Below are 18,431 nucleotides of genomic sequence, written 5' to 3'. Positions count from 1 at the left end.
GTGGGTCTCTATAAAAGAGAGACCGAAGATCCTGAGCAGGGGGGAGAAGACACCAGAGGAGGGGAACCCAACATAAACAGAGACGAAAAAACCAGAAACAGGGCAGGAAGAAACCCAGAAAAAACCAGAAAAACGCAAGCAAAAAACCCAGAAAAGAAGAAGAAAAACAACCCAAAAACAGAGCAAGAATAGAGGCAAAACTGGAGCAAAAAATAAAAACAAAAAGCAAAAAAAATCGGAACAAAGGAATAATACACAGAGAGAGAAGGAGAGGAAAGGAATCCAGTATACACAGAGAATTGTTCCCGTTATTGCCTTCATCTCTACAGACGTCCTTGCATAAAAAACCCAACACAAAGCCCAGATCCCGAATTGGAAGGAGAAGCCAGCACCGTCCTAAGTTCATCATCACAAGGACTGAGAAAGAAAGGAAACACAAAGAAAAAAGAGAAGACAGTGGGCATAGAAGCAAAGGAAAGCAAGAGGGAAAGCTATAAGCGGAGGAGGGCCACTGCGCTGCCACCATCCACACCATCTCCAGAGAACAGGCAAGTCATTTTTCTTTCGTTTTTTGTACATTCAATTTGATTGTATTGTTGCACTGTGCGAAGGTAAATTAATTACCTTCGCACTGTGCATGAAGCACGCGGGGAGCCACTCCACGCGTGCTTCATCTGTCTTTGCCCAGCCGGCCAGTGGCCGGGCTGGGCTGGCTGGGCTTAGCCCAGCCCATGTGGGCTGCGCTGGGCCCAGCCCAAAAATATGTGCTGGGCTGGGTCCGGCCCGGCCCAGCCCAAAAAATATAAAGATATAAAAAATATATATATAAATGAATTTATTGTTTTTTTTATTTTATTCATTGACAAAAAAAAAAAAAAAAAAAATAGGATAAATTTATTTAGTATATTCACGGACGCCAGAGTCAGGAATAAAAAAAATACTAATGTAAATTTATTTTATTTTATTTCATTTATTTTATTTTTTAAGCTACATAGAAAATAAAAAAATAATGCGCTTGCGTTAAAAATAATAATAATAATAATAATAATAATTTGATAAAGAAATGAATTGATTTTTATTTGTTTATTCACATAAGATAAAATAGTATAAATTTAATTAGTATATTCACTGACGCCAGAGTCAGGAATAAAAAATACTAATGTAAATTTATTTTATTTTATTTTGTTTTGCATGCGTAAAAAATAATTTGATAAAGAAATAAATTTATTTTATTTGTTTATTCACTAGCGCCAGAGTCGGGAATAAAAAAATATTGATTTAATTTATTTTATAGCTACGTAATATTTATCAACGCCAGAGTTGAAAATATTCCTAGTTAAATATTCATTGGCGCCAGAGTCAAGAATATTATAAGCAGATTTTCATAGCATAAACTAATAAGCATTTAGCAATTTAAGATGAAATTAGCAATGCAGTCTGCCTTAGACAGGACGTTTAATGGGTAATAATATCTTCCCTTTTACGTAACCAGTCCCGAACCATAGAATCTCTGTTGACCAGTTAGGGTTCCTAGTGACCATAATACTAGGTGGCGACTCCTTAAACAAGAATATCCACATTAAAGAACAGGATGCCAGAAATCCATTCTTTCTAAAGATTAAAAAAACAAATTTAGGGTCGCCGCGATGTCGGGTGCGACAGAATGGCGACTCCACTGGGGACCAATGGACTAAGCTTTGCCTTTTGTTTATCAATTGTTATAATGTTTTTTATGTTATGTTTATTTGTTTATTTTTCTTGAATTTACTGCTTTAGCATGCATCCATGTTTATATTGTCATGCATCCATGTTTATATTGTCATGCATCACGTTGAGAGCACACACCTGAAAATCTAGGATAAGTGGGAAAGTAACGGTACCCCAATGGCTTTAGCCTGGGTAAGACTCGTGAAACCATCCAACTCTCGCTTGATTGTTTACTTGGAAGTGGTTGATATGCCAAACTGATATTACTCAGGGCCTCTATTTTCACACTACTTGTAAGCCTCATATCGACCTTTCATGGACGATCACTGAGCATGCGAGAGACCCTTTGAAACTAGATAATGACCAACCCTTTGATGCACTTAACAATTAGGATCTTCCTATTAGGTTGTCATCCCGTGAAGGACGTGTCTGAGTTCCATACACATTTTTAATTGAATCAACATTTTTGCATAAATTGCATGATTTACATTTACAGGTTGAAATATAGGTTCCCATTTGAAACCTACATATAATAAACCCTTTCGAGAAAAGACAAATGGAAAACGAAGAAAGAGCCTAGTTGGAAGCCCAACATCAGAAAGAGGTGGGCAATCTTAAAGAAGAAGTTGCAAGGCTTACTAGTCTACTCGAGCAGGCCTTGAGAGATAAATCTGGAAAAGCAACATTTATAGCTCAGCCTGAACCTATGCTTGTAAATTCCTTCAATCCACAGAATCTGGGGGCAAATGGGTTGTTATCTAATTTTCGACAAACCACGCATTTTCAACCAGCATACCCCACGAGAATGTCGTTTACCATTGATTCTACAGAGAATGAATCTCAAAAGGGCAAAATGGTAAAAGAAGATGAGCTGAATAATTTCATTGCCCTAGAACAAAGGATGAGGGCATTTGAGGGAATTCACTTATATGATCCTATAAAGGCTGCTGAGATGTGTTTGGTGCCTAATGTTGTCATTCTCAAAAATTTTAGAGTGCCAGAATTTGTTAAATATACGGGAACTCAATGCCCTATAACTCATCTCAAAGCATACTGCAACAAAATGGCTGAGCTGGTTCATGATGAGAAACTGCTGATTCATTTCTTTCAAGACAGTCTGAGTAATATTGCCCTCACTTGGTATATACGGTTGGACAATACCAAGGTTAAAAAATAGAAGGATTTAGTTGATGTCTTCATGAGGCAATATAAGTTTAATATAGATGTGGGCCCTGATCGATTAAGCTTGCAAGCTATGGAGAAGGACAACAAGGAGTCCATAAGAGAATACGCCCGGAGATGGAGTGAGTTAGCTGCACAAGTTAACCCTCCCATGTTGGAAAAAGAGATGATCACTTTATTTTCCTACACCTTTAAAGCTCCGTACTTTGAATACTTGGTTAGAAGCTCTGCACAACATTTCACTGACCTGGTTGTTATAGCTGAGAGGATTGAACAAGCCATTGGGTTAGGTAAGATTGTTAACCCGACTGAGAAGAACGGTTTCACTAAAGGTGATTGCCAAGACAATTATCATTTCTATAACTAATTGCTTCACATCGATTCCTAGAAATCAACTATCTTGAAGATAAAGCTATGGTGATATTAGGTCGAGAATTATCTACATTTGATTTCAATTGACTATTGAAAAGATGCCCTTGTCGAGGAGAATGAATGATTGAAAGATTCCAGAAATTCCAATCAATGATCGCTAAATGTTTAGCCCCTTTATATGTTATCATGCCAGTATTCATAGCCCAAGATGTTGTCATAAGTTCTTTCTTGTTGAACTTATTTTCTAAAGTTTCAATGAAAATAATGAGTTTGTCATTCAATCGTGTTTACGATTAGCACTATTCATTTTTTCTGAGAGAGTTTTCTTAAAGATTCACAAACACATCTTTGAAGCCTTATGCGATCTCATAAACGCAATTCATCTCTTTTACCAAAAAAATCAGTTTCCCTATTAGAGTTTTGAAAAAAATTGATCTGGCATTTTGATTTCAAAAAATAATTTGATGTTTATTCAAAAACAATATTTTTGACATTCTACTTGTAGAATGACAAGTGAATCAAGCAACTCCATCATTGAGGTGACTAAATTATAAAAACAATTGTGAAAAAAAATAAACACCCTTACCCCATTACTCTTGAATCATGTGTTTTTAAATGTATGAATAATGGTATGTAGTGAACTTGTTGCTCATAACTCATGAAATGCATCTTTGCAAAGAATAAATCATCACACTATACGAGGTCAAAGTTTATTGATCATAGCTGCTTACGCTTGAAATGAGGAAAGGCCATCTTTGTTATTCCTTTCACGTTCTAAAATAAGTACATCCCTTGCAAACCCTTTTTGAGCCTGAATAATTTTTCTTTCATAAAAAATCCCGACTAAGATCACACCCTACACTGGGGGCAAGTGAAATTTCAATGATCAAGAAGGATGATAAAGTCGTGAGAAAGCCTAAAGGCAAAAGAGCCCAAGAAACTCAAATGCTAAGGATCAGGCCTACTTAAAAAAAAAACGGGCAAGTGAAATTTCAATGATCAAGAAAAAGGATAAAGCCGTGAGAAATCCAAAAGGAAAAAGAGCCCAAGAAACTCAAATGCTAGGGGGCATGCCTAAATCACAAGAAAAGGTGATAACCAAGATAAAGTGAGTATGCTCTAGCAAAGCAATGAAAAAGGAAAAAAGGGGCAAGTCAAAGAAGAGCGGCAAAAGAACTATGAATGACGTCAAGAGTCAAACTATTGATAGTGATCTTCAGTCTTTGAAACCCTGAAACACTCTTTGAGCCTTATGAATCCTTTTCTTTCATAGCCAAAAACCACAGCCTACGTTACGTGCCTGTAGAAGTCCTTTCTAATCAAGCAAGCAAGCAATTTAGAACAATAAACAATGCTCTCAAAATGCAAAGATACTTTTTCATAAGATTCATGACATCAAGAATAAACTACTCATTATTATTCATGCTGATAAAAATAAATGTAAAAAAAGAGACAAGTTTTTCTCTTACAAAACCTCGAGCTTTTTCTCGAGCCCTTCACTTCGAAACAAAAGGTCATCTCATGGCATATTTTCACCAAGACCTCATTACTAAACACAAGAGCAAATATTCTCTTTTCCAAGAAAGAAAATAACCAAGGAGTTGCAAGATTTCGAAAGCAAATTATTTTAGACTCACATCGAAATAAATTTTGTTTTCAAAATGCAAGATCAAGATTTCAAGATTCATTCTAGACTCGTATTCCTTCACCAAATGAGAGAATGACCTCTTAAAATCATTATTCATCTAAGTCAGTGACATAGCACACTTGGGGGCAATGACCAGTACAAGGGGACAACATTGTGTTTAAGGAAAATCTATCATCCCTTACAACAAGACAATGGGGCATTTTGCTTTACAAAAGACAGCTCGATCCTTTCAGCAAGTGATACCAAATGTTTTTTAGCAGTGAGACGAAGGGTAATGAATAATCCTCTCAAATTATTTGACGAATCAGAAAATCTCTAGCAAGTAAGTGGGTCACGATGGGCACCACAAATGCTGAGTTGTGCAAACAAATTTGGAAATAGATTTACATGGGCCAACTCGAGTAGGCTAGAAAGCTAAACGACAAAGATGACTCAAATCAGTTAGCAAGATCTCACCAATCAATCAACAAGAAGACTATGAAGAAATGGGGGCCTATATTTCAAATTAGGTAAAGATGCATGCATATCATTTAACTTTGAGACATTGGACAATGAGTTTTGCAAATTTCATATGAGAAAATTCCAATGAAATCCATCAAGTGGAAGGCCAACTTGAAATGGCCAAAGATCAAAATTGTTGTTTAAAAATTTTTCATTTTGGAGAATTTTTCAACCTGGGCAGGCCGCCAATGAGAATTAGGCCACCAGAAAAATCTCTGTATTTTTTCACCACTTTTCAGCCTCAACCATCATAGGTAGTGCATTTCCTATCCTACCTCCATTTGAGCGCGCCTTCGAGCCCTCGTCTGAGTTCTTTTCGAGCGCGCCTTCGAGCCCCCGACCATCAAAGGTAGTGCATTTTCTATCCTACCTCCATTCGAGCGCGCCTTCGAGCCCTCGACCATCAAAGGTAGTGCATTTCCTATCCTACCTCCATTCGAGCATGCCTTCGAGCCCTCGTCTTATTTCTTTTCGAGCGCGCCTTCGAGCCCTCGACCATCATAGGTAGTGCATTTCTTATCCTACCTCCATTTGAGCGCGCATTCGAGCCCTCGTCTTATCTCCATTCGAGCGCGCCTTCGAGCCCTCGTCTGAGTTCTTTTCGAGCGTGCCTTCAAGCCCTCGACCATCAAAGGTAGTGCATTTTCTATCCTACCTCCATTCGAGCGTGCCTTCGAGCCCTCGTCTTACATTCGAGCGCGCCTTTGACCCCTCGTCTTATCTCCATTCGAGCGCGCCTTCGAGCCCTCGACCATCTCAGGTAGTGCATTTTCTATCCTACCTCCATTCGAGCGCGCCTTCGAGCCCTCGTCTTATCTCCATTCGAGCGCGCCTTCGAGCCCTCGACCACCTCAGGTAGTGCATTTTCTATCCTACCTCCATTCGAGCGCGCCTTCGAGCCCTCGTCTTATCTTCATTCGAGCGCCTTCGAGCCCTCGTCTTATATATATAAAAAAAAAACCTTGTATTTTTCCACTGGGCAGGTAACTCATTACAATGTGACCATCTGGGCTGGTAACCCATTACAATATACCAACTAGGCAGGTAACCCATTACAATGTGACCAACTGGGCAGGTAACCCATTACAATTTGACCATCTGGGCTGGTAACCCATTACAATTTACCAACTGGGCAGGTAACCCATTACAATGTGACCACCTGGGTTGGTAACCCATTACAATATACCAACTGGGCCGGTAACCCATTACAATATACCATTCTATACTGGGCAGGTAACCCATTACAATGTGACCATTTGGGTCGGTAACCCATTACAATATACCATCCTATATTGGGCAGGTAACCCATTACAATGTGACCATCTGGGTTGGTAACCCATTACAATATACCATCACAAAAAAAAAAACGAAAAGAAAAAAGAAAAAATAGGTTGTCTTCCAAATGACTTGTTTTCTCTATAAAAGTCATATGTCAATCTCTGGTTTTCGAAGTTTTCAAGACTCTAAAAAAGAGGCGAAAGTTCTTTCTGCATCTAATTTTCTTTATAAATTTACTACACAAAGCTAAAAGAAAATGAAATTTTCTAATATCATTGCATAGTAAATATTATAAAGAGGGGGCAACTGTCATAACCAAATTTTTGAACAAATAATAAAAATTAAATATAATTGACAATTGGGTTAAGACAACAAATCTTGAAGTTTAGGGATAAAATTATCAGATTTGAAAATAAATTGGTCAGAAATTGAAGAATTGATAAGTTTGGAAATTTACTTAAAATTTGGATTATTTTAATTAATGAAATTATAAGAATTAATAAGTTTGTGGACTTAATTAAACTTTGATTGAATTAATTAAATAAATTCAGGGACTTAATTGAAATTTATCCAAAAGGGGCAAAATTAAAAGAATTAATTAAGGATCAAATTGAATAATCCAGGGATTTAATTGAAAATAATCCAGGAATTAAGGACTGTTTTGTAAAGTTCAATTTTTATTAAGGGTCCAGTTGCCAAATTTCTAAAGTTCAGGGATCAAAATGACAATATCCATTGCTGCTTGAAACGTTGTCGTTGCTGGTAGAATTCCTTGCTGCCAAAACGTCGTCGTTGCTGGTGGAACAACCGTGTGATCTTCTTCATCCCGATTCAACCGGAGACCTGAAAATCTGCAACAGATTCAATCGTGGACCATATCCCTTGCCCCCGATCTCGTTCGTGGAAGCGACAGTCCTGCAAAGGCAGGACTCATGAGGGGCAAGCTGTGGGTCTCTATAAAAGAGAGACTGAAGATCCAGAGCAGGGGGGAGAAGACACCATAGGAGGGGAACCCAACATAAACAGAGACGAAAAAACCAGAAACAGGGCAGGAAGAAACCCAGAAAAAACCAGAAAAACGCAAGCAAAAAACCCAGAAAAGAAGAAGAAACACAACCCAAAAACAGAGCCAGAATAGAGGCAAAACTGGAGCCAAAAAAAAACAAAAAGCAAAAAAAATCGAAATAAAGGAATAATACACAGAGAGAGAAGGAGAGGAAAGGAATCCAGTATACACAGAGAATTGTTCCCGCTATTGCCTTCATCTCTACAGACGTCCTTGCATAAAAAACCCAACACAAAACCCAGATCCCAAATTGGAAGGAGAAGCCAGCACCGTCATAAGTTCATCATTACAAGGACTGAGAAAGCAGGGAAACACAAAGAAAAAAGAGAAGACAGTGGGCATAGAAGCAAAGGAAAGCAGGAGGGAAAGCTATAAGCGGAGGAGGGCCACTGCGCTGCCACCATCCACACCATCTCCAGAGAACAGGCAAGTCATTTTTCTTTCGTTTTTTGTACATTCAATTTGATTGTATTGTTGCACTGTGCGAAGGTAAATTAATTACCTTCGCACTGTGCATGAAGCACGCGCGGAGCCACTCCATGCGTGCTCCATCTGTCTTTGCCCAGCCGCCAGTGGCCGGGCTGGGCTGGCTGAGCGGGGCCCAGCCCAAAAAATATAAAGATATAAAAAAATATATATATAAATGAATTTATTGTTTTTTTTTATTTTATTCATTGACAAAAAAAAACATAAAATAAAATAGGATAAATTTATTTAGTATATTCACGGACGCCAGAGTCAGGAATAAAAAAATAATAATGTAAATTTATTTTATTTTATTTCATTTATTTTATTTTTTAAGCTACATAGAAAATAAAAAAATAATGCGCTTGCGTTAAAAAATAATAATAATAATAATAATTTGATAAAGAAATGAATTGATTTTTATTTGTTTATTCACATAAGATAAAATAGGATAAATTTAATTAGTATATTCACTGACGCCAGAGTCAGGAATAAAAAATACTAATGTAAACTTATTTTATTTTATTTTGTTTCGCATGCGTAAAAAATAATTTGATAAAGAAATAAATTTATTTTATTTGTTTATTCACTAGCGCCAGAGTCGGGAATAAAAAAATATTGATTTAATTTATTTTATAGCTACGTAATATTTATCAACGCCAGAGTTGAAAATATTTGTAGTTAAATATTCATTTGGCGCCAGAGTCAAAGAATATTATAAGCAGATCTTCATAGCATAAACTAATAAACATTTAGCAATTTAAGACGAAATTAGTAATGCAGCCTGCCTTAGGCAGGACGTTTAATGGGTAATAATATCTTCCCTTTTACGTAACCAGTCCCGAACCATAGAATCTCTGTTGACCAGTTAGGGTTCCTAGTGACCATAATACTAGGTGGCGACTCCTTAAACAAGAATATCAACATTAAAGAACAAGATGCCAGAAATCCATTCTTTCCAAAGATTAAAAAAACAAATTTAGGGTCATCGTGATGTCAGGTGCGACAACGATCATTTAAATATCCAATGATTTTAAGATTTTATGAGACTCAAACTAGTAATTTCTAGAAACAGGTTCAAGACCTGACCAATTGAGATACTCTTCTCAGAGTTGTTCTTTTCACTAATGTTGTCACACACACACACACACACACACACATATATATATATATATATATATATATATATATATATATATTATACACACACTGTATTTTTAAAAAATTATAAACTAAAGCCAATGTGTATAAATTTTTGTGTAAATATAATACTCAAGGATGTAAAACATTAAATCTGATTGATGTTATTATGATAAGAAATATAAATAAAAAATCAAGAAAGAGTGCTCTAATAGAATTATTTGATGCTTGATGTTGCATCAATTACAATACAATAATCAGAAGAGGGCCTAATTGGAACATCTATGATAGTTAGATGGACTTCTTGTAGTTTACCTTTTCATTTATTTGAAAGGTGACTTGGATTAGCCGGTGCCGGTAAAGACATCAGTGCTCGGGGTCAGCTTGTGGGGTCTGATTATGTGGGCGAAGGATGGGTGAACGATCGATGAGTTGGTGGCACGTTGGGGTTTGGTTTGATGCTGTAATGGCTTCAAAGCAGAGAAAGAAAATGCTCACATAAAAAAAAAATTAAAAAAAGGAGGAATTTGAGGTCAAATCTATTGGCTTCAGTCTCTGCCAAATTCCAGTGTGTTAAGGGTGGTTTATTTACTGTTTGGAGTGTAGTTATTTATTTATTTTTAAGTATTTTTATTAAAAAAATATATTAAAATAATATATTTTTTTTTATTATTTTTAAAAAAACTCACAACACTGTAAATTGAAAATGATTTTGCCATTTGGTTATTAGGAGTAATATGATATTTTCCATAAAACCCTTTACTAATTGTTGAATTAATTGGTAATAACTCAGTTTTTTTAAATTCTTATAAGGTATTTAAAAAAAACCAAACAATCAAGAAATTGAGTAAATTAAAAAAAAAAATTGATTAAAAAGATCAAACAAAAAAGAAAAACCAATTTAGAAACTAAATTTTTTTAATTTTTTTAAAAGATTTGGTTTCGTTTGAACATTTTTTTTATGTTAATAAAAAATTGACCCTATTGGCAGTGTATTATCTGCCACACGGCTGGCTTATGTCAAATTAACTCCAAGCAATGAAGTCTTTTATATATCTTGATTTTTATAGCAACTTTTTGTGAGGGAGGCAATGCTCTAACTTACAGCATCAGAGACTTTAGTAAAAATTAGACAGTTTGTTTTTGAAGTTGTGTTTGCGTTTGAAGTAAAATATAGAACCAATAGGTTTAATAAAAAAAAAACAATTTTTACTGTTTATGAACCCTATTATTTACTTACTTTGTTTACTATCCTTAACCTTTCCTTGCCATCACCTTCTTTTCATCAATATGCTTAGCTAATAATAATGTATATTACATTACAAATATAGATTCTAGTACTACTTATAAAAATAAAAAAACAAAACTTCATTACAAGTCATTACAAGGTTGTTTTTGTTAATGCTCAAAACATAGAGCATTGAAAACTAAGCAAAATTTCATAGACAACATTAACAATAATTTGTTAACACTACAACTTTGTTATTAATAGATAGCATTACCAAAATTAATTGTGTAATCCTATGTTGGAAAATTTATTTAAGTTTAGAATGTGGAAGAGTCTCAATCTCAAGATAAAGCATGTTGGACTAGAGAGATGCTACACGTATTTTGTGACATTTGTATAAAAACAATTCAGAAGGGAATGAGACCTAACACTTATTTTGACAAAGATGGTTGGAAATATGTCACCACTACCTTTAAAGAGCAAACTAGTCATGGATTCACTAAAACACAACTAAAAAATAAATGGGACGGGATGAAAAGGGATTAGAGGATATGGAAAAGAGTATTTTCAAAACAAAAGTGGGCTGGAGTTCAGAGTTGGGAACTATTTCTGCCACTAAAGAGTAGTAAAAATCTAAAATTCAAGTGCAATATTATTGAATCAATGTCCTAATTTTATTACAATTCTCTATTATTTTTTTCCTTTACAGTCCTTCATATTCATTTAAAGTAGTGTTTTATATATAAAAATATGTGTGTGTGTGTGCGCGCGCGGAGCTAAGAAAATAAAGCATTCTAGTATCAAGCCAGCTTTTTATGGTAAATATGATATCATGTTTACTAATAATGTGGCTATCAATAAGTTTATTTAGGCACCTTCTCAAAGAATGATTTTGGGTGATGTTAGGGTAGGTGATGGGACCAAAAATACATTTAATGGAGATGTTAACCTAGAGAAAGGTAATGGAGATTTCAAGGAAGATAGTATTCGAAACTTTATTGACGATGTCAGCAACATGGTTGTTGGTGTCAATGTTAGTGTTAGTACTAGTAACCCTAGTAGTAGTGGTAAGAGAAAGCTGCTCCAAATTGTTTCGATAAGAGTATTAAAAATAAGAGAGGTTTTGGGATGAAAGTGTAACTTTTTTTCGTGCTTAGATAAATTGGTTGACAGTGTCTCTACAAGAAGTGACTATACATGTAGTTTTATAGATAGAAAAGAGTGTGGCATTGAAGAAGTGATGGCAAAGTTTCACTCCATAGATGAAGTTGTTTTTGGGAGTTAATATTATTATTTCGCTACTGAATATTTCATGGTTAGAAGTAGGAGGGAAATATGGGCAACATTGAGAACTATAGAAGAAAAAAAATTCAATGGCTGAAACTAATGTTTTAGAGTAGATCGAACATCAAATCATGAGGTATGTCTCAATCTTTAAAGGACACTTCAATTATAGATCACTTCATATTGATACGAAAACCCAAAATATGTCATTATATTTTAGACAATTGACATTGCAATTGATTCTTATAATTCAAAATTATTTGTTTGTTAAGAGCACTAAAAATTTTAAATTAAATGCTGAGAATATTAATTTAAGATGCATTGTATTTCCAAACCTAACATTTTGTTCATTTTGTGCCTTTCCTGTGAAATTGATGTGCAATGTGTGAACTTTTGTTTTTGCAATATGATTGTTTTGTGTTTCTGTTAAATGTTTATGAGAGACAAATTGACACATAACTTTAATTACAGATGTTGGACTATTTGTGCTAGTGTCTTATATGTTGTTGCTGCCTTTAGATGGTTAAGATGTTGCTAATGTGGAGCTTTGTCTGTACTGCTTACTGCAAGTTTTTAATTGCCATCTTCGGAAGGACATACCATGTTTTTTTTTATTTGTTCTATGTGTTTGTTATGTTGTTAGTAAAGACTTATAGTTATGTATTTTATAACCAACATTTTCTTTATATTTTTGGGCAACTGCTGAGTATGCCTTTGTGTTATTTATTATAGCATGTTGGCCATAAGATTTTTAGAAGAAAAAATTAAGTTTGAATGTCTGATAAAGTGTGCTTGTATTGTATGTTCACGTGTCACTCTTTTTCACCATTTCAATAAAGTTGAACACCATTTTCAAAAACATTTATGAAATGACTAATTTGCTTTTACTCTCTTAAAACATTTTCATTAAAGTATATCAATTAGCATCTCATAAAATAGTAAGTTGTTTTTCTTTCATTGTATATCCATACTTTATTTAAGACTTAATTTGTTAATGACATTGTTGTTACTTTCGACACCAACAATATATGTATTAATATGACCAATTACATATTACTTGTGAGACATATATTAATTGTTTAATATATTTTAGGATGGGATAGCTTTTATTGTAAACAGAAGAGTATGATAAATTAATTAAATTGAATGGAATAATGTATGAAGATTCTTAAAAAAATAAATGCATTAATATGATAATAAAAATTATATTTTCTATAAAAGTAATGTGATTTATTGAGGTTTGCATGTAAAGCTTTCAATACATCTACATTAATACAACAATTAATAAGTTGTTCCTTACTCATAATTATTTGATTAAAATTATAAATAAGGATGCAAATTGGTTTAATGATCATGACGCTCAATACGTTTCACATGGCTATGCTGGTAGGAATAGTGGTAGTTATATCGGTTTTAGTAATGGTGCTACTAATGATAACAATGCAGATGATGATGGTGACAATGACGACAGTAACGAAGATGATGATGACGATGCAAGAGATTCATTTTGGCATAGAAAATTTGATCGTCGTAAACTAGTATTATAAACAGCAAGCGCACTTGCATTGCATTAATATAATTACATCTATAAATAAAATAAAATAAACCCCTATATGATTTTATACAACAAAGGAATGTAGTGGTTGAATGAAATTTTAAATAAGCATTAGATACGTTGTGTAAATATGTTTAGGATGGATGCAACGATGTTTTAAAGTTTTTGTTTTGATTTAGAAACACAATATGGACTGAAACCATCAAGGAGGATCAGTGTTATAGAAAAAGTTAGCATGTTTCTTTATATTTTAGTGTTGGGTGCTTCTAATAGGGAGGTTTAGGAGAGATTCCAACATTATGATGAAATGGTGAGTAGGTATTTCAATGAGGTTCTAAAATATGTGTATTTGCTATCAATTGACATAATAAAATCATTTGATCCAGATTTTTCAACAACACTATGAGAAATCACTATGAACTCCATATACATGCCGCATTTTAAGGTAATATATAAGATTATTAAAAAGTGATATTTATCTTTCCACTTTCATTATATAATCCATTTGATAATTAATTTACAATTAATATTTTTAAAATTTTGTTTTTAAAATTGTGTAGGAGCAATCGATGGAACAAATATGTGTGTTTGTATATCCTAGGAAAATCCATTTATTGAAAGGAAAGGATTACTAACGCAGAATATTATGACAACATGTAGTTTTGACATGCAATTTGTTTTTGTTTAGGTTGGATGAGAAGGTAATGCACATGACTCAACAATTTTTCATGAGGCCATCTATAATCCAAATATTAAATTTCCAAAGCTACCAAAGGTATTTTGGATATAACAATAAAGCTTCTTTCATAATTTTCATTTATTTAGTTTTTGGTCACGCAATGCAAAATATTTTGTGTTTTAAATTTCTTGGGTGAATACAGGAATGTATTACGTTTTTTACTCCAATTATCCAAGTGAATATGGATTTCTGAGTCTATATAAAGATGAAAGAATATCATCTTCTTAAATTTCATCGTTGAGGCCAAGCTGAAAAGTCAGGAGGAATTATTCAATTATGTTCATTTTCTTGATTTGATGTGTCATTGAGCAAACTTTTAGGGTATGAAAAAAATATGAAGAATTTTACTGAACATGCTAGTGTTTTCATATAAAGACCACAAGGTGCAGATTGTCGTCGCATCAATAGCTCTTCATAACTACATAAGAAAAAAGTTTGTATAAAATATTGTTTTTAATGAATTTGAATCATCCTAATTTCGTGTGGATATTTTACGGATGTTTCACGATCACAAACATATAGAGGACAACAAGACTTCGCATATGAATTATGTTGAGATGGAATTGCTTCAAATTTAATGAGAGAAATTGTAGGTTTTTTAACTTTACAAGTAAATCATAAATATGTATTAATTATTCAATGTCATTTATTGAAAAAATTAATGTTCTATTTGGTCATTTCATGTTCAATCACATAATTTTAACCAAATACTAATAACATGCTTTTGATAGAAGCGGCAATTTAAACCATAATTTTAACCAAACATATAATTTAGATAATGCAACCACATAAAAAAATATTTTTTTTTTTTCAAATCACAACCACAAAAAAACTACTACAATACCAAACATGGATTAATCTACTGAGATCAGCAACTATGTTTTCAACTCGAGCTTTCTTTTTCTTCAGTTTTGAGGTCAATGTCAGGCTTAGCTTTTTCTTTACTTTTTGATCGGGAGGTCAATGTCAAGCTATGAACAGCTATTTGGCTGCAAAATCAGAACTTAAGGGGCAAGACTTTGAGCTGCAACTTACATTGATACTCTTTTAAGCAACATGTACATTCCAAAAACATTCTTCTCTTGCCACAGATGTGGGATGAAAAAGGACCGATACATGGGAGGTGAGAGCTCCCTGTCTAGATAGGGCAATGCTGCAATCAGCTGAAATGCAAACAAACAGTTTTAGAAGGAGCAGGGCTCTGGCTTGATTTCCAATAAGGAACATGGAAATTTCAAAACTGAAAAGGGGGGAAGAGAGAGGGGGGAGACTTATATATACCTCCCAAGTTGACAAGTCACTTCCACGAGTAGGGTAATGTCGATCAAGCTGCAGCTCAACAAGGAAAGAGCAAGCTTCAAGATCTCGGAGCTGCAAGAAAAACTTGCGTTGTTAACTTATAACAGAAACGTAGTGATGATGAAAAGAAAGCACAACAAGGCTTGGGATCAATTACATATTGCTCATCCGATGCCCTGTTCTTGTTGTTAAAGTAAGGAGGTGATGCTGCATTCCCACCCGGGGTAGAATTGAAAGGTAATGGAAGAAGACCTCGGAATCCATCATCAATCCACCGAACTGCACTGATGTATTCAGGAACAAAAAATGATGACAGAAGCCGATGCCATTCACTTCTTACACAGAGTAGAACCTGCAATATTCAGGAAACCCAAGAGGTAGAGCAACAAGTTCACAAATCTTCTAATTACAACTCGTTCTTTTTCCATCCTGAAGCTACTGCCATACATTTTGCTACATTTACAAGTATTCTCGAGTACAGGTGACTTGCTGACTATTAACAATTTACTTTCTCCATCACCAAAACAAGCCACAACAAAAAAAGTTCTAAAAAATTGACAATTGACACATATAATATAGACTTCTTGCGTTCATTAAGAGTTAGAAGGTTTAAGACAGCAGATGACTTTTTCCCAACACAATATGTTGCAAGAGCAGTAGAACCGCCCAATAAATAAAATCAGTGAGAACGTTCTTGCAGTGTTTACTCCAAATATATGTTTCCCTACATCATCATAATGCTCCAAAATTTTTGTAAGCCTCAATAGCCATAACCATTAATCAATGAAAACGTGTGAGCCTGGGATGCAGATAATATCAGGCCAAGAACCACAGACCTAACAAATTTAGCTATGCATGAAAATGCTACATAAGTTTAAAGCTCATAAAATAGGCACAGAAATATAGAAGAATAGATAAGAAGCCTACCAAAACCAGCCAAGAATTGTCCTGGGGATTATACTTGTCTCGGAAAAGATCAGGAAAGCTCCCAATGACAGCTGAAGCAGCAACACAGACAAAAAGGCATATATTGGATAAAGGAACCTGCTGGTTAGAAATTTATCAGTCATCATAACATTTGACCCTTTCTTGTCTACTTAGATTGGCACTGCACACGGGATTGAGCATCTATTTATCTATAAAACATAGATTAACCGACCAAAAGGACATTTTTTATGCAAAGCAAAGAACTTGGAATGACAACACATTTGCAGCTACATGCAAACAAAAGATTAGAAAAAAGTGAGATAGTAATCCAGATCTTGATAAAATAGTTCTACTGCACATGTTTCCAGTATAAAGTTTGTGTAAATTGTGTCATGATGTAAACTCTCTATCAACATCTTCTATGAATTTGTGATCGGACAAGAAAAAGTAGGATTCACCATTGTCAGGGAAGTTTTAATGGTGCAGTTGTGTGCTTTACCTGTGAGGAGGAAAAAAACGAAATTATTTATAAAATTTCAAGAGACTTTCTTTCATGCCCACAAAATGTTGCAGTAGAGGCATTCAAATGAAGGAAACACTTCCCCTACTGATGTAACATGAATGAACAAAAAACCATATTAAGTAAGTACTGATTAGAGGAAGAGTCTATGACAAGTCTGACGGCATGACATGATTCTCATCCATCCAACTTATTTGAAAGTTCATGCCTTTACTCATGCAAGCTCACTCCAACGCATATCTCATAGTAGCGACTTGGATTCTTCTTGGGGAGCAAATTAAGATCATCAGGTTCAAACAGACATTTCTAGACTAAAGCTTAGTTGATTTTGCCGCAGAGCTTTGAAGAAAACAAAGTTCGTAGTTCATATTCATGAAAAGACCTTTCCCTTTTGTTCTCCATTTTCAAGTTACATTCCAATAAACAGAAAATTAAGAACATCAATTGTAACTCAAGAACTTCCACTCAATTCAACTAGAATTACCCTATTAGATATGCTTCGCACCGAGTCTAAACTTTCAACACCCTTTCTTGTTGTTCTTGCACTAGGCAATATCCTCCCAAACTCTCATTTTAAAGAAATTTAAGTGGCGTAGAATATGAAACCTGAATAACAAATGATCATTTCAAATTATTCATCCAGACAACTATAACCCCAAAAGCTGCCTGATAGTAATCATTCTGATGATTTGTAGGGAAATTTGGCAACACAAAAAGGATGCAATTGCCACTAACTTAAGGCGGGTTCATTCTGCACTAGAGTTTATGGTAACCAAAAGTATACCATAAACTAGGGACACAACTGCACACCAAGTACACGGCAACCTCGACCTTATCATGAGACAAAACTTGTGTCTAAAACTGGGACAGAGTATCTTCAACAAGTTGAAAGCAAATAATCCCGTGCCAATTTGTGCTACAAAAAAGTTAGCCTTGAGAGAGAAACTCCATAGGCAACATAAGATGTCACTAACCCTCAAATATAAGAAATTTATCGAGCCACAATTCACTAGAATTTAATTCGTAGTTAAGATTGGAGATTCTAAATGGTAAGAAAATGAACATAGCTAACTATAGAACAATAAATTTAATTAATGGAATGAAAAATGCCAAGACACAAAAATATGGAATGATTTGCAGAAACATTCAAATCCATATCAAAACTTTGTACAGGAAGATATGCACAAGTGAATACAAAAACCGAGGAACCTAGACTTTTGAGGCAACAGTGAAAAACAAACCTTTCTTCTTCGTGCGGTTGCAAAGACATAAACCCCAGCCAACAATGGACTTACAAGAAGAACAACAAAGGTGACCGCGCCAGCCGAAAAATTTGGCTTGAATCTTCTACCCAAAGAGTAAAATGTCATAAAACCAATAGAAACTTGGTGATGAATAACTAATAGAAATACAGCAATAAAAGAATATTAAAAGTGTAGAGATTAAATATAGAGTTTTAAGTTATTATTTTTTTGTTGATTTCAAAGAGTGAAACTTAGTTTCTTAAAAGTTAACCTAAA

The 18,431-nt window shown here is 34.5% G+C and overlaps 1 protein-coding gene across 1 annotated transcript; it reads right to left on the bottom strand.

Moving 5' to 3' along the window:
• Positions 1 to 14,995: 14,995 nt before the first annotated feature.
• On the bottom strand, positions 14,996 to 18,431 carry LOC118043420 (alpha-1,2-mannosyltransferase ALG9). Its single transcript, XM_035051390.2, has 5 exons — positions 18,153 to 18,431; positions 16,392 to 16,508; positions 15,622 to 15,816; positions 15,447 to 15,536; positions 14,996 to 15,328 (listed from the first exon to the last, which is right to left on the bottom strand). The coding sequence occupies exons 1-5, from the start codon at positions 18,279 to 18,281 to the stop codon at positions 15,197 to 15,199; spliced, it is 663 nt and encodes a 220-aa protein (XP_034907281.1). The 5' UTR covers positions 18,282 to 18,431; the 3' UTR covers positions 14,996 to 15,196.

This window comes from Populus alba, chromosome 1, assembly GCF_005239225.2.
Source record: "Populus alba chromosome 1, ASM523922v2, whole genome shotgun sequence".
Taxonomy (NCBI): Eukaryota; Viridiplantae; Streptophyta; class Magnoliopsida; order Malpighiales; family Salicaceae; genus Populus; species Populus alba.
This window is presented reverse-complemented; position numbering and strand designations above follow the sequence as displayed.